This window comes from Lemur catta, chromosome 4, assembly GCF_020740605.2.
Source record: "Lemur catta isolate mLemCat1 chromosome 4, mLemCat1.pri, whole genome shotgun sequence".
NCBI classification, from domain to species: domain Eukaryota; kingdom Metazoa; phylum Chordata; class Mammalia; order Primates; family Lemuridae; genus Lemur; species Lemur catta.
Window position 1 is genome coordinate 30,990,214 of NC_059131.1, and position 17,251 is coordinate 31,007,464.

General features: G+C 56.0%; 1 protein-coding gene across 1 annotated transcript; it reads left to right on the forward strand.

The window, feature by feature from the left end:
• Positions 1-6,519: 6,519 nt before the first annotated feature.
• Positions 6,520-16,434, forward strand: PKDCC (protein kinase domain containing, cytoplasmic). Its single transcript, XM_045549472.1, has 7 exons — positions 6,520-7,337; positions 11,434-11,556; positions 12,168-12,439; positions 13,073-13,152; positions 13,401-13,508; positions 15,152-15,325; positions 15,521-16,434. The coding sequence occupies exons 1-7, from the start codon at positions 6,699-6,701 to the stop codon at positions 15,613-15,615; spliced, it is 1,491 nt and encodes a 496-aa protein (XP_045405428.1). The 5' UTR covers positions 6,520-6,698; the 3' UTR covers positions 15,616-16,434.
• Positions 16,435-17,251: the final 817 nt, after the last annotated feature.

The window sequence follows — 17,251 nt, forward strand, 5'->3', positions numbered from 1 at the left end:
CTTGTCTCCCCACTGCCCCCCTGCCCCAGCAGGGCCCGCCTCTATCCTTTAAAGGCTCACATATCATCAAACACTTATCTTTTAACCAAGATTGCAGTGCTGGGCTTGGAAAGACTGACCTTGGGATTTTTGTAGCTGAAAGCAGCCCAGCCCAGCTCAGGCTGTGAACTGAAATGTAGGACAGAACAAGGAAGAGCACAAGCTCTGCAGTCAGAGATGTCTGCCTCCAAATAGCTGTCTTTGGGTACCTTACCTAATCTCTCTTTCTCATCTTGAAAATTGGAGATAATAATAGTATTTATCTCCCAGAGGTGTTAAGTGGATTAAGTGATAATGAAAGGTATTTAATGCGTGCTCTATTATTAGTATTAATAAGAACCATAAAATAATAAATTTTTATGACCAAACTTATTTTGTTGCTTAGAGGCAAAAATAACCTTAATGAACTTCCATCTTGGTTCCCATTGGTGACACGTATTTGCCTCTATGCCTCTCTGCCTCTCCCTCTGGAATTTCCTTTTTCCCCCAAATCAACAAAGAGCTGAGAAAAGACCTGGAATTATGGCCTGAGTCACTGCTTCTTGATTTCATGATGGTTTGTTCTGCCACTTAGGATTGGTGTGACATTCAACAGAATCCTTAATCTCATGAGCCTCAATTCCTTCATCTACAAGATGAGGGTAATAATATTGACTTCATGGTATGTGTCAAGAGGTTAGCAGTTCCCAGAACACAGCAGGCTTTCAGGGAGTGACAGTTCTCCATTGGGGTTCCAGGTAGGGGCCAGCTCTTTCAAGCTCTTTCCTGCCTGTCCACCACCCTCCCAGCATCTTCCACACTGTCCTTGTATTAGTCCCCAGTGGTTTGGGATGAATCTTCCCAATTACACTATAAACCCCTGAAGGCAGAAGCAGGGTCAAGGCCTCCTTAACTCTAAGGAGCAATCTTCCTCCTGGGCCTGGGTCCAGGCTGGCCTCCTGGGGGAGCAGGGAAGGAGAAAACTGTCAGCCTTCTAGAGGTCCAGAACCAGATGCACAAACTCAACAGCCCCTTCTTCCTTCCTCTTCTCTCTGCTTCCCAAACTGCAGCCCTGAGGTCACTCGAAAGAACTGCTTCTTTCTACTTGACCACAGCCTGGAAGAAGAAAAGTTGTCCCATTGACTCAGGGCACATTTGGCTTTGTCAGAGAAGGTGTAACATGTTGGCTTCTCAGCTCCCATCCCCATCATCTCTGAACAAAGACAACGGCTTCTGCTCCACCAGCCCAGGCTGCCAGAGTCCATCCATCACCCATTGATCCAACAGTCAATTTTCCATCCCTCTGTCTGCCACTCTTTCCACCTAGGAGAACAGAGGCCCTGGGGTTCTGCCCCCACTGTTCTCCCAGGTACCTTTCAGCCTTCTGGGGAACATCAACCCCCTCTCCTGCTCTCAGACCCACCCACACCCCAGCTCCTCCAACCAAAAGAAAAGTGAAGGAGGGTGGCACACATCTCAGAAAGCCAGAAAAGGACAGAAAGAGAAACTGTCACAGAGCGTCTCTCTGGGCTGCTGGTGAGGCTGAGCAGGAGGGAGGGGGGAGGAAGAGAGAGCCAGGCTGTCCCTGCTCTCAGCCACTGTGGGGGACATGTGAGGGACGCCCTGGACCACAGGCTCAGAGGTCAAGAAGATGGAAGGAGACCAGACCAAGCAGGGAGAGCTCTGAGAGCCTACAGAGCCTTTTGCTTTCTGGGTTCTGGGAGGGCCTCACCCTCTGATAGGGTCGTGGAGCTGAAACGGCTCATGTTCCCATCCTGAGACCCACGAAGGGGAACTAAGCTCTTTTCCAGAAATGAGTGGAAGGATCTCTCCTGAGCCATGGCTTTCTCAGTCTTTGACCACCTTTCTCAGGATTCAGTTTGTTGTCTGTCTCCACGTTTCTTCATCTCTGTCTCTGCATTCTCTCTCTATCTCTCTCTCTCTCTTGCTCTCTCTCTCGCTCTTTCCCCTCTGTCTCTTCTGTCTCAGATAATTTCTTGGGGACTCTGCCTTGGGGCTCCCGCTCCGCTCTCCAGTGTGTAGGAAACCTAACCTTCATCATCTGTTTTTTATATTTTGGAACCGTCAGCTTCACTTCCTACCTGGGGGAGGTGGGGGTGGAGGAGCTGGCTGCCTGCCTCCTTTCCACCACCCCACCCCCCATTTTTCAGAATCAATCCCCTCCCCCAAAGCCTTATGCCAGAGAGGACAAGCTGAGGCTGTCCCTGTTCTCAGCCACTGTGGCATCAGGAGGCTCAGCCCAGGTCCTGCTTCATGGTCTTCCTTCCTTAGCTCACCAGAGTGTTGGGGACATGGGGAGGCCTCTTCTGATCGACCACTGGTTTGCTGATTTGGGAAAAAGTGAAAATTCCAGGCACAGAGAGCCCAGGAGGCTGAGATAATTCACCACTGGGAACCAGGACAGAAAGAGGTTCAAGACATTCCTGCCTCCAGGCAGAGTTACAGCCAACCAAGTGTCTAACATGTTGTCACAGATGTTCATTTGTTTAATATTATTAATACTAGTAATAGATTATACATACTGAGGGCTTATCCTGTGCCAGGCACTTTATGTTTTTACATTTCATCCACTCAGCAACATTTTGTGGCAGGTACTATTATTATCCCCCATTTTCTTAATGAGAAAACTAACACAAAGAGAGGTTAACTAACTTGCCCGAGGTAACTCAGCTCATGAGATTGAATCTCTGATTCCAAAGCCCAAGCTCTTTACATTGAATTTTCCAAGACCTGAGACATGTATTTTACACATTTGCTTCCAAAGGACAGAAGTCCACAGAACTGTGAGAATATACCCTCTAGATCCCAGGGACCTGTGTACCCCAGTTGCAGACACATTGTCTTTAACTCTCTACTATCTTGGAGACCTTGAAGAATTGGCTGGCAAAGATTAAATGGAAAGGCTAGAAGAGGACATTTCAGGAAGGGGGACGGGGAGAGAGGTCACTGATGGGAACGTGCAGAGGATGGCTTCAGGGCCAGAGATAGCACAGCCACCAGTCTGGGGAGTCTGACTTTGTGCAGGGGAATGGAAAGGGGGACACAGGGTTAGGTGGAGGGCTGGGGCCAGTTCAGTTTATCCTCTAGGCTTTCAGGTAGGAGAATGATACTCCAAAAAAGGTGTCTGAGAGCTGGCCTAGAAGGGGAAAGGTAGACAATAAAGAAGGCTGGGTGCGATGACTTACACCCCTAATCCCAGTACTCTGGGAGGCCAAGGCAGGAGAATCACTTGAGCTCAGGAGTTCAAGACCAGCCTGAGCAAGAGTGAGACCCCATCTCTACTAAAAATAGAAAAATTAGCCAGGCATGGTGGTGCACACCTGTAGTCCCAGCTACTCGGGAGGCTGAGGCAGGAGGATCGCTTCAGCCCAGGAGTTTGAGGTTGCTGTGAGCTGGGCTGATGCCACGGCACTCTAGCCCGGGCATCAGAGTAAGACTCTGTCTCAAAAGAAAAAAAAAAGGAAGGCTGCTGGGCAGGAGGTTGGTATAACAATGCACGCAGCCTAGGAAGATCTGACAGAAACACGCAGAAAGAAGGTATTTAAAAGACACTTTCAAAGAAATTAAGCATTTTGGAGTCTAGGCCAACTGCCTCCTTCCCAGGGATTGGTATCTAAGCTAGTATTTTGCATAGCGTGGGGGTGCGGCAGAAAGAGTAAGAACACATAGCGTGTCCAAAGTGCCGAGCCTTCCCAGACTAGCACAGACACTCTGGTCTGAGCCCTGGGAGAGGGAGAGAGGATGCAGCTGAAGGCTCTCCTGTGAAGACGGCACTGAGGGCTCCCGGCAGGACACTGGCCTGAGGACTCCGGCCTGTAGGGCCCAGGCTGCGGGCCCTGCCTGGTCTTCAGATGGGTGGGCAGACTGCAGAGCAGGGGGCTGCAGCAGCGTTTCATGTCTTTCAATTCTTTGAAATGGTTCCTCTCCCTGGGTGGCAAAAAAAAAAAGGAAACAAGCAAAATTTGGTTAAGAACTCAAGAACTGCCAATTCAGAAACTAATCTGTTCAAAAAGTTCAATCCCTTTCTTTCAGAAGCCAAAAACCTGTTTCCATCTCAGATTGTATACGTCTGTGTGTCTGAGAGCTGGGGAGGGAGACAGAGTGAGAATGAGAGGCAGACAGTTGAAATGTCTTTGTTCCCGTGTGCAAGGCTACTGCTCCGCGGGCTTGTGTGTGTGTTGTGTGTGCATTTGTGCCTGCTGCGCAGGCCCCTGGGGGCGTTGAACTTTCAAATCATAACAGAAACACTGAAGCTTGGCAAAGATATCACAGGAATAATTATCTAATTTCAGAACATGTTATTATAATACCTACATGATGTGTAACGAACTGAACAATGTTCACGTTATATTCATCTCCTCTGAGTTGCAGACCCACAATACCAAGTTCTACCCTCAGAGGCTTCCCCAAAACACGAGAGCGGAGCAGGCCCCAAAGAAAGCTCTTCAAGGAATATTCCCCCAGAATGGCTTCCTCATGGATTGGGATGTTTGGCTGGGTAGCTACCTATGGGGAAATTGCTGGAAGGGGAACAGAGCTTATCTTGGGACAGCAACTATTCCACTCAGTAAAGGAGACCTGGAACTGGTAAGGAAATGATAGCCATATTGGGGTGACAGAGGCAGACAGGCAGTCAGCTGTGGGCCAGGGGGCCTTGTGATCCACCCAGCTCCCCCTTTTCCCCAGAGGGCTGAATTGGACTAAGGCTGAGTGTGAGGGGAATGTTTGCTGTTTGCTGCTGTTCCCTGTTGACTTTAGCCAGTAGCTCTGTTTACAAACCCAGGTTGGTTTTCCCAGCACAGTTAATTAGACCGAAGACATCTGGTGTGAGGGCTGGGGAGGGCATTTGCTCAGAGCCTTCCCCCCACAGCCTGCAGCCTTGGGCCAGCTCCAGGCAGAGCAGCTATACATGCACAGATCCCACTCCACCAAACCCAGGTTCTCTGGGGAATCATGGCTTCCTTCGCCCTGCCTTTCCCATGCTTGCTAAGTTAGACTGGGCCCCAACTCTCCAGTCCTGGAGGACAAGGAGTCAGGGCTGGAAGGCCTACTTTAGTGAGAGCATGGGCTGGGGATCAAGGACTCAGCCCTGTCCTCTGCTCCTCCATGTCCAAAAGAACTGGGCAGAAATCCCTGTCCCCTTTTTCATCACAGAGACCCTGCATTCTGTAGGAACCTCAGACCTCTTCATGAAAAAATCTCCCCTCTTGGACACACCCTCAGAAAGGAGGCTCTGGACCCTTCTCCTCCACCCTAACCCCTCCCCAGCCAATCCCTGACACCCTGGGGAGGACACAGATTAACCTGGCCCAGAGGGAGGCAGGAAGGTGCCCGGGAAGGTGAGAGATCTAGGTGGACAGTTTCAGAGCGGTGGGGAAGTGGAGAGCAGTGAGGGGGAGGGCCAGAGGCTTATCTCTCCCAGGAGGGGGGAGCTCACTCCAAACAGCTAATGCACTGGTGTGTGAAAGCCCCTCAATTAGCACTAATGATGCAATCAGGGAGGGAGGAGGAGGGACCAGAAGTTCTGGTGGCGTCAGCAACAACTTCCACACCCGGTACACACTGCATCGGACACAATGGCCCCTTCAGATACACACACCAATGCACACACTCTACAGACAGATGTCTGTGGGCACAAATGCACTCTGCACAAACTACTAGCATGCATATGGTTCGTGATCCGCCACGGACCCCGGTCAGACCCTTGGGGGTGGGGGGAGGAGCACCCCCGGCTAGATTTTGGGCTTCAGGGACAAGCAAAATCAGAAATCAGAAAGACGTGGTAGCCGGAATTGAAGAGAGCCTAAAACCTCACAATTATTTCTCCAAACCCAGAGCTCGCGTCCCACGCGCGCTCGCAGGTGCTGGCCCGCCTCCCCACTCCACCCTCCTGGTCACCCCAACCCAGAATCTGGGTCTGAGCGAGGAGCCTTAACCTCCAGCCCCACCCCCGACAGGGGAGATCCACGCTCTTTCCCTGCACCCAGCCCGTCCCCAGGGCCGGTGTTCCAGGCAGAGAGCTCTGGGATTACACCGATCCCCGCAACCGGGACCCAGCTGTTTGTCCCTTTCGGAGCCCGTCACCCACCGGCCTCGCCCCTTTATCTTCCCCCCTCCTCGCCCAGCCAGCTCCGTTATCCGCCTCCCGGTCCCGTTATCCGGCTGCCCTGGCCCCGTTATCCGCCCTCGGGCTGGGCCCGGAGCCCCCGCGCGCCTCGGGGCCGCCGCCGCCCCCTCCGCCGCTCCCCGGCCGAAGCTCGGGGGGCCGCCGGCCGGGCAGGGCCGGAGCCGCCTCCGCGCCGCTTCCCAGACCCGGACGGCCGCGGGAGGAGGTCCCGCTGTCAGTCAGCAGGGAAGGCCGGGCCGAGCGGCCGGAGGGGGCGGCGCCGAGGACGGGCTCGGGCCGGGAGCTGGGAGGAGGAGGCGGAGGGGGCGGGGGCGGCTCCGGGCCTTATAAGCAGCGGGGGCAGGGCGGGCGGGAGGCAAGTGTCAGGCCGATGTGTCGCCCGCGAGGGGCCGAGGTCGGGGCCGGCGGGGCCATGCGCGCGGGCTGGGCAGGGGGCCGGAGGGGCGCAGAGCTGAGCCGCCTCGGAGCCTGAGCCGCCCGGGGCCGGGGCCGGGGAGCCGCGCGGGGCCGGCCGGCCGGGGGGAGGGGAGCGATGCGGCGCCGGCGGGCGGCCGTGGCCGTGGGTTTCTGCGCCTCCTTCCTGCTGGGCTCCGTCCTCAACGTGCTCTTCGCTCCGGGCTCGGAGCCCCCGCGGCCAGGCCAGTCCCCCGGGCCGTCGCCGGCCCCGGGCCCGGGCCGTCGCGGGGCCCGTGGGGAGCTGGCCAGGCAGATCCGGGCGCGCTACGAGGAGGTGCAGCGCTATTCCCGCGGGGGGCCCGGGCCCGGGGCTGGCCGGCCGGAGCGGCGGCGCTTGATGGACCTCGCTCCAGGCGGGCCGGGCCTGCAGCGTCCCCGGCCCCTGCGGGGCCGGCCCCTGCCCGACGGCGTCCCAGGCTGGCCCCCGGCTCCCGGCCCGGGCTCCCCTGGCCCGGGCCCGCGCCTGGGCTGCGCCGCGCTCCGCAACGTGTCCGGCGCGCAGTACGTGGGCTCAGGCTACACCAAGGCCGTGTACCGGGTCCGCCTGCCCGGCGGCGCCGCGGTGGCGCTCAAGGCGGTGGACTTCAGCGGCCACGATCTGGGTAGCTGCGTGCGCGAGTTCGGGGTACGGAGGGGCTGCTATCGGCTGGCGGCCCACAAGCTGCTCAAGGAGATGGTGCTGCTGGAGCGGCTGCGGCACCCCAACGTGCTGCAGGTACGAGGCTGGAGGTGTGGGGGTGAGGGTGTTGGCTGGGAGATAAAGAAACGAGAGTGCCCGGGACTGCGCCCAGGCTAAGCTAGGCGCAGAACCTGGACCGTGGCGCTTCCCACTGCACCACCCTGCCTCTCGCTCGTGGGTGGGCATCCCTTTACCAAGGTACTCTCGGGTTTCTCAACTTCCACACATCCCTTAAAGCCAAGCCAGGACAGAAGGTCTCAAAACTCAGGGGATGGGGCAGTCCGATAATACTTAGGACCCTGCTCCTGGCTGGAGCTAGGGTGTTAGACACCAGGGATATTACTCCAAGCCAAAATGACCCCAAGCCCAGACACCTGAGTCAGAATCCCAGCTGCAGTGATAGGATCCCCCGTCTTGATGGAATCCCACTCCCCCTTCTCTCAACTGCCAGTGACTTGTCTGTGGCTTTGAAGATGGGGTTGGACAGCAGTGGGGTTGGGAAGGGCTGGAAAGAGACCACGTGTCAGGCTTAATTCCCAGAGAGTCCCCCACTCCCAGCCTCACCCAGAAGCCACTGGAAGGGGGCTGGGGAGTAGGCCAGAAAATGCATAGCCCTTCCCAGAAGTGACCTTGGGGTTCCGCAGGCCTTGACACAGGTCCTTGAACCACTGAGGAAGCCTCAGGGCCATAGTTTGATAGATTGACGGAGGGCTTAAGGGTCTACACCCTATCAGAGCATATATGGCCAAGAGGCTGGAAGATTGGGAAAGCCAGATGCCCAGGTTCCTACTAAATGGGACTCTGCCTCCCCTGTTCACTGGGGGGTGGACAGGAGAAATGAGATGCCCACCTTGCCCCCTCCCCACACTCATGCTAGACTTAAAATGGGCCTTTCACAATCCCAGCACAACCCTAATATCCCACCTTCTCTCTCCCAAGTCTCCATTGTAGAATTCAGGGGTGGGGAACCTGCGGTCTTGGGGCCACATGTGGCCTTCTGGATCCCTGAGTAAGGCCTTTTGACCAAATCCAAATTTTACAGAACAAATCCTTTTAATAAATCTAGACAAACTGTTCCCTTTGCACATGTCTGAGCAGACAGAGAGGGGAATCCCTGGCTGCTCTTGGCCCAGTGAACACAGGGTGTGTGCAGACTCCCCAACGGATGAACCTTGCCCACAACTTCCACCTCCCAGCCCACTCAAACTAACCTTTCTGCAGCCAGCAGAACTGACTGGTAATCCAGGAGTCCCTCCCTCCTTTCCTCAGGAGTGGAGGGATGGGTGGGCATTGTGGAATAGGAGGGAGAGACCAGAAAGTTATTTATACGCCTGCTGGCTCCCGGTCTCCCACACAACACTTCCACCCTGGTCAGACACTTGTGACAGGGTCCTGGACCCTGAACTGGTCCCACAAGGTAAGCAGAGCCGACAGTTCTGTGCAGTTATGCCTGGCTGCATGGCTGACACTGTCAGGAGCTTCAGGGAGTGAGCAGCTGGTTACGTGGCCATTCTAACTGGGAGGATCTCGCTCTCTCCGATTCCCAGGGGTTCCTGGGAGTTTTTTGAGAACTGTGGGGTGTCAGCCAGATTCTGAGCGGGTGGAGAGGTCTTGAGTGACTTAGCAGGACATTGAGTGTTAGTTAATTGACTCAACTCCCCCTTCCTTTGGAGAGGTTTGATGTGTGATGTGCTTTCCTATCTCTTAAGGCACTTCTCCCTGCGTCGCTATCCCCACCCAAACTTCCTGACAAGCATCCAGCTAACCCTGCACACATATATCACAGTGTGGTCCTCCCCTGTAATGTCAGGCCCCCAGCCCAATTCTGAAGGCTCCAAAGAAAAAACTTACAGCTGAGTAGTTTTCACCCATTCCCTCACTAAACCGAGACTGGTTCTGTCTGGGGTTGGCTGTGTGATTCTTGTAAGGTCAGAGAGCGGGAGTTAGCTGCCCCAGGGCATAAGGGTTGCTAAGGTAGAGAGGGTCCCAGGTCCTTTCTGCCTGGGAAAAGCGAAAAGCAGGGTCCATTAGTGTGCGTTAGGGGTCCACTAGTGCTTTGGGGGTGATGCTCCCCCACTCCCCCAGGCCACTGTCCCTCTGGCGTCCTCAGCACTGCAATCTCTGCTGGCAGGGAAGCCCACGGCGGGGTCTTCCTGTTCGGAAGGCTTCAGTGTGGGCGTGAAGGGAACCAGAATTAATGTTGTTTTAATACCTCTTAGTCATTTAAAATTTCAAAACCGTTTGTTTGCTGAACTGGGGAGGAGCCAGAGAACGTTTCTAGAGCTCCTAGTCGCACGGGCCACCCCAGGCCCCCTCCCAGTCTCTGCGCAGCCCAGAGCTGGGGCTGTGGGTTCCAGTGGAAGATGCCCAGGGTAGCAGGTCCCGCTCTGCACCTCCCAGGGCTTGCTCCAGTCATCAGGGGCTGCCTGGGTGAGATCTCTCTATCCGTCCTCTGTGACCCTCTCCCCAGCCCGACACGCACGCACGCACGCACACACACTCCCTCACGTGACAGATGCCTCTTTAGTCCAGGGTCAAAGGGCACAAGGTCTTCCCTCCCCCCACCCCTCTCATCATCCTGGGGCCTCGGGCCTCAGATGGGCCCCCAGGCCTGCCTGGGCCCAGATTCTGGCTGCACTAGAGGATACTTCTTCTCCCAAACGAACAAAAGATGTGACTGAAATGCTCAGCCACATGCTTCCTGGAGGGGGGGGGGTTAATGGTGTCTTTTTATTTTTTCCTGAGGGGTGTTGATTAATACCTCGTTAACAGTGCATTTAACGACCTCCGGGTGTTTAATAACCTTCAGAAGTTTCCCACAAAGGCTCAGACTCTGGGCAAGAAAATGAGAACCAGGCCCCAGCGCTGCTCCCCTTACCTTCCCCCCACCCCACCGGGGTCTGAGGCCTCGCAGGACTGATGGGGGTGTGGAGAGAGAGGGAAGGACAGGATGCCAAGGACTGTCCCAGCCCCCCCCCCAAGTCACAGTCCAAGAGTGGCCTGGGGTGGCTGGCTCCAGGGAGGGGGAGGGAAGGGGCACTGCTGGGGTGGGAAGGGGCACATGCCACCTGAGGTGGCACTGGGCACAGTGTGAGTGATGGCATGAGGGCAGCAGGGTGCAGGGGCATCTCACCTGTGGGCTCAGCACCCCCCACCCCTCCACTTTGTAGCTTCTTCTCTCCAGGGTCCAACCTGGACAACTCAGCCTTTGTGTTTCGTAACAGAGGGCACTGTTGGTTGTTTTGAGCACCATCGGAACCCCCCGCTGCTGTGGAGTGTGGATGCTGGTTTAGGTGGTAGTGACAAAGTCAGGCTGTGCTTCCCGAAGTCCCTGACCAACCGGGCAGTACCCAGCCCTTCCACCAGATGATACAGAGTGGACAGCCCCCAAAGAACTGATCTTCCCTAGCGGCCATCACTTACCACCCTTTGACACATGTCACCCACCCACATATGCAGAGAACACCCAGCGATGTGCCCTTGCTTTGTTCTTGTCAACACCTGTTACCAATCCTGAAGGAGCTTGCTTTTCCTCCCACAAGACCCGAGCAGAGAAAAAAATGAAGCTGCCAGAAAGTGGATACAATGAGGAATAGACAACGATTAGAGTAGGGGAGGAGGCCTGATAATCCTTTGCTGGCCTGGGCATTAGCAAACAGTATTCCTGGAAAGAATCAGGTTATGGAAACCAAGTGGCATCAATTCAAATCCTAGCTCCTGCGTTTATTAGCTGTGTGACTTTATGCAAGCAACTTAACCTCTCTGAGTTGGTTTTCTCACCTGAAATTGAAGATAGTAATAGTACCCACGGTGCCCATTGGGGCTATTACAAGAATGGAGTGATACGTGTAGAGCATTTAGCACGGAACCTGGCACGTGGTTAACACATGGTGGCCAGACCTGCCCATTTACCTGAGTGGCAAGAGGTGAGAGTGATGCAGCCAGCAGGAACTCTGGCTGCAGGGCAGAGAGGGCAGGCTTCCCAGGCATCGCTGCTATTCTCTTCTGGCCTGAGCTGAAGCAAAGGCCTAAGGATGGCGGGGAGCAGAGGGAGGGGGCATCTGGCAGTCCAGCCCCTCTCTGTCCCTGCCCCCACCCTGTGACCTAATGACCTGCCCTGGGCTTCCCCCAGCTGTATGGGTACTGCTACCAGGACAGCGAGGACATCCCGGACACCCTGACCACCATCACGGAGCTGGGCGCCCCGGTGGAAATGATCCAGCTGCTGCAGACTTCCTGGGAGGATCGATTCCGGGTGAGTAGGGAGGAGGGCTCGGGCGGGCTCCCTGCTGGGATGGTTCTCCCTTAGAAGGTCAGCCCTCCAGAGCAGCTTCCACTCCTCAGCCGAGGGAGAGGGAGGGAAGGAAGGAACACGGGCTGACTCGGCCATCAGCCAAAGGGTTAAAAAAAGCAGCCAGACATGGAGGACCCTGGCATTCTGCGCTCTTGTTCGCCTCGCCCCTCCCCTCACACACATAAACACTCACACACACACTCGGCCTGGCTGCCAGAGGGCTGGTGTCCTAGGACTAGAAAAAACCTTAAGGTCATCTCGATCCTCCCTCTGTTTCCATATGCTGAACCAAGACCACACTCGAAAGACAGCTTCAGGGAGTGGATTCATTATCTCCAGGCCTCCTGCTGCAGTTGCCTACCCTCTCCATGTTATTTGCAGGGTCGGACCAGCCAAGGGTTAATCGAAAAATCACTGGCCTCCTCCCTAAGGCTCCTGGCTTCAGCCTTTGCTGAGCACTGGGGCCTATAGAAGAGAAAGGCCAAGCCCTGAGCTAAGTCCAGAGCCCAAGAGGAGGGCACCCGGCGGTCCCGCAGGCCCCCACCCACAGCAGCCTTTTTGTCTGTCCCCAGATCTGCCTGAGCCTGGGACGCCTCCTCCACCACCTGGCCCACTCCCCGCTGGGCTCGGTCACTCTGCTGGACTTCCGCCCTCGACAGTTTGTGCTGGTGGATGGGGAGCTGAAGGTGACAGACCTGGATGATGCACGTGTGGAGGAGACGCCATGTACAAGCAGCGCCGACTGCATCCTCGAGTTTCCAGCCAGGAACTTCACCCTGCCCTGCTCCGCCCAGGGCTGGTGCGAGGGCATGAACGAGAAGCGGAACCTCTACAATGCCTACAGGTGACCTCCACGAGGGAGAGGGGGGGTGTCCTCCTAGGACACCAGGAGGGCGTGGCAGGGAGACAGCCGGCATGGGGTCCAGGAGGCAGGGAGACTCGGCCTCGGCCAAGGGAGTCACGGGGCGGGGAAAGGCTTCTACCCAGTCTAGAAGGGAACATTCAGGCTTTGGATGGTGAGGCTAAAAATAGACAGCTCCAAGGAGAATCTGGGCTGGGGGGTGGCAGCTGGAGGCTTCTTAAAATAGTGTTAGGCTCAGCGCCTAGCGCTGGTGGTACTGGCACTTCCCCTTCCCACTCTGGCCCTTGACCTCTGGGCAGCTCCTCATTGGGCCCCAGGCAGGGGGTGGCTCTGACGCTGGGGGTCGGTCAGGGGATAATGTCCGGCTGGGAGATGAGCAGGTCCTGGGGAAGGATGGGGAAGATGGACATTAGGTTTCAGTTTGATATGAAGTTAGTTGTGGTCTTAGCATGTGCCCAGACTCTTTCCCCGAATCTGTGGAGACTCCACAGTGTACCCTGGGGGTGTGCCTGGTTGCCAGGCCTGAGGGATCAGGCTCCCTGGCCAGGGTGGAGTAGAGGAAGGCTGTGTCCCCAAAAGCTGGAGCCCTGAGCCCCTGGTTTCTCTCTGCCACAGGTTTTTCTTCACATACCTCCTACCCCACAGTGCCCCTCCCTCACTACGGCCTCTGCTGGACAGCATTGTCAACGCCACAGGTGAGCTCTCCAGAGCTTGTCTGCTTCCCCTCACCTGCCCCTTCCCCAGCACCAGTGGGGACAGGAATGACCCAGGGTAGCACAGGGTACAGAAACCATCATTTCCCATTCTGCAGCGAGCTACCCTCCCCAGCCCGCCAGTCATCTGGGCCCCGGCTCCTGAGGGGGAGAGGGGGAGGCAGCTGACTCCCTGCTTGGGGGGGAGTGGGAGCCCAGGCGCCCTGTCTGAGCCCCACTGCACTCTGCAGGAGAGCTCACCTGGGGGGTGGACGAGACCCTGACCCAGCTGGAGAAGGTGCTGCACCTGTACCGGAGTGGGCAGTATCTGCAGAACTCCACGACAAGCAGCGGCACTGGTGAGTGGCCCCAACAGGGACCCAGGGCCTGGGGAGGTTGGGGAGGGAGCAGGTGGAAGGATGAGTAACCCCATAATTGGGCTAAGTGTCTCACCCTCCTTCTGGAGACCCTTGTCTCCAAAGGCCACTCCAAGGGCTCACATGGAATAATGGAGAGACCACTGACGGTTCAGCCATCACTTTGAGGTCCCTTCTCTAGCTGAGCTAGAACAACTATAATTCTGCCATGAACTGGCGGGTGGGCACTGACACCCCTCTTCCAAACCCCACCATGTACTAGCTGTGTGACTTTGAGCAAGTTGTCCCTTGAGCCTCACTTTCCTCACCTGTGAATTGGGTTCAATATGACCCACCTCACAAAATTCTTATGGAGATTAAACACCAAGTGAATGTGTGAAAGCAATTAGAGCAGTTCCTATTCACAGCTGGAACACAACATAGGTTTGCTTGTCTTTCCTTCCTCTAGCCTCCCGGGGCTAAGAGGGCGGCTGGAGGTAGAGGGGGGCTCTGCACTGAAAGCAGCCAAGAAACCCCAGGGCAGGGGGAGAATTCTAGCCACGGGTGCAGGCTGTGGTCCCTCTGCTGAAGCCCTGGGGTATAGCTGTGGTTGGCAGGGGGCAAGGGGTGGGCAGCCTCCTTATTCAAGGAGCCCTGGCCAGTCTTAGGGGTGGGGGAGCCCTCGTTAGCCCTGTAAATAAAGTTTAACGAGGTGAACAATGGCTGGCTCTGTCCCTGAGGACGCAGTTTATGGGGCTATAAATCACAGGCAGCCCTGGACTTTGGTCTAGTCCCTAGTAGGAGAAGGAGACAGGAGGGCGGGGTGGCCAGGGGCCCAGGGCTTCTGCATTATCAGTCCGGAGCTGGGGCTCCCCAGGCAGTGGGAAAGACTGGGGCAAACAAGAGGCCTACAGATGAGCAGCTTCCTGGTCTTGGGTTTTCAGAGCCTTTGATGCTCTCTCGGTATAATGAGATCTCAATTCTTTCTCCAGCCTCTGACCACTCTGGCCATGGATTTTTTTGCATTTTAGTCCATTTGCATGCCTCTGTACTTCAAAGCTCCCTGTCTTTCCCCCAAGGCCTATCTGAGGAGCTTGCCTAACCGCTCCCCACAATACCAGGAAAAGTGTGAATGAGGGGTGCCCTGAACCCTTGCCACTTAAAATGTGGTCTGCAGACCACACTGGAAGCTGGTTAGAAATGCAGAATCTCAGGTCCCACCCCAGACCAACTAAATCAGAACCTGCATTTTAACAAGATACCTTGGTGACTCACATACACACTGAAGTTTGAGAAGCCTGGCTCTGTCTAAAATGTGCTGACCTCAGCAGTCAGCCTGGACAGCTGGTGGCTCTGTGTGTGTGTCTGTCCCATGCATGTGCCTGCCACGTTGTGCTGCCCGAACCAGCTGCCTGCACTAGGTTTGGGAGATGTGCGTCTCCTGAAAACGGAGTCTGTGCTCTGCACTTACTGAGTGATCAGCCCAGTTTCAGCAGCAGTGGCTGCCTTCATCTCCATGCTAGGGGGACTGGGCCGGACTTCAGCTTTCACCTAGGAAAAAGTCGTACTGCTCTTTTCCAAAAGTGGCCCCAGCCCTCGTCCCTGGGCTTACACAGTTTTCATTTGGCCCAATCCCTGACCCACAGAGTACCAGCGCATCCCAGACAGCACCATCCCCCGGGAAGACTACCGCTGCTGGCCGTCCTACCACCATGGTAGCTGCCTCCTTTCAGTGTTCAACCTGGCTGAGGCCGTGGACGTCTGTGAGAGCCATGCCCAGTGCCAGGCCTTTGTGGTCACCAACCAGACCACCTGGACAGGTGAGCCAGTGGGAGAAGGCATCCTCAGGGAGGTGGCTGGACTTCTGCAGAGGGAAGGAGGTTGACAGAGGGCAGAGGGGAGGCTGAGATGATGAGAGAGAAGTATGTGTCCTCAAGGCAGTGGAATTAGGGAGAATGGCCCTATCTCCAGGGAGAGAAACGTCCAGTCCTGTTACCCCTCACCTCTGCCCGCAGGTCGGCAGCTGGTCTTTTTCAAGGCCGGATGGAGCCAAGTGGTCCCTGATCCCAACAAGACCACATATGTGAAGGCCCCTGGCCGACCTGTGTGAGGACTCAGCCGACCAGCCGACCATCCTCGCCAGCCGGGCTTGCCTGTGGAGGGAACGACTTGCACTAGCAGTGCTGCGTGTCACCCGGGAACCCCTGCAGACAAGGCTGACCTCCCAGACAGACCCATGTGACCAGGACAAACGTGCAATAATGCGAAATGTTAAAATGTGAGTTTACCAGCCTAGGGATGGGACTGCTGGCTCCGAGGCCAGGAATCACAGGGGCCGACTGCCTCTGTCACCCTCTGGGCTGTGAGCAAGGCTCAGGCTAGTCTCCCCGCGGGGGGCTGCGCCCGTCTCGGGGCCAGTTCCGTGGGCAGCCCCATCACTGTTCATAGTGTGAGAATGTAGCCAAAGCCCTGCTGCTGCTGCTGCTGCTGCACATGCCACGGCAGGCGGGGGGCCGCGTGGGGACAATCGGTCACAGAGTGTCCTCTCAGCTTATCTCCTGACAGGAGACGTGGCCGGGAGATGCTCCAGAGTGTAGGTGATTCTGTACCTGGAGAGGCTGCCTCTGGCCCCCCAACAGGGGGCGCTCCGAGGCCAGCCCGGGGCCGGGGCAGAGGTGCGCCCCTCAGCGTGAGCCAAGATGGGGTGGGGGAGCAGGCTGCGGTTTGAGCCAGGACCTGGGGTGGGGGTGGGGCCGGGGCCTTTCTGCCTCATTTGCTTTCAGTGAAAGCCGCGAAGCAGCCAAAACCAGGCTCTCCCCCCTCCCGGAGTTTGTATATCCAGAAGCTTTTGTACTTCTTGTTCATTAAATTGTTTATTTTTGTAAAAAAAGAAAAGATCAGTTAATAAAATGACGTTTCACAGCAAAAACTCTTTCCCAGCCACACGGTTTCTTGGGAAGTCACTTCTTGGTCCCCAGTTGTCTTTGGTATATTTTGGGGGTATATGTGTGTCGGAGGGATGGTGAGTGAAATCTCAGTGGCAAACACTGAAGTCACCAACGTGTGTTTGGGGGCCCTACCTCCCCCGCTCGGCCCTCTGTGTCATGTCCTGACCTGGGGCTCCCTTTCCCCCAGGAGGCTGTCATTTTTACACATCCTGGCTTCTTACATATGAAGCCCTAACCCAAAGGAGTGACATCCTCGTGGTGGCATATCAGCCACCTCGGTTAGCTGGTGGAGAAATAGTTCAGGAAGGAGTTATAGGAACCGCAAGTGACCTCCAGGTGGGTCAGCCTTGCCTCCACACGGAGCTGGACCTGGCCATCGTCACCACTGCCCACTACAAGGTCATGAGCACAATTCTCTTTCAGAGCCTCTCTCTGAGCAGGAATACATGGCGAGTGGTGAGAAAGGAAGATGGATGGAATGACGAGCCCCCACTTTCTGGATTTTAGGAGGAGGGTCTAGCAGGAGTGTATAGAAGCCCAGAGCAAAAGCAAAGACCTGAGGGTTCAAGATCACACTGAGGCCAGAGAGAGCCCCCACGTGAATACATGTCTTCCGACGTGAAACCCACATCCCCTCTTCTGTACAGCGTTCTACTTCCAGAATATTCTCAAAGGGCACAAACTTCTGAGGGCTTTGAAAAGAATTACCAAACTTTAACCCAGAATCTGATTTCTCCTCAACAGAGGAGAGGTCGTTGGTGTCATTTCTCACATACAAAATGTCTTCATAGTTCTAAG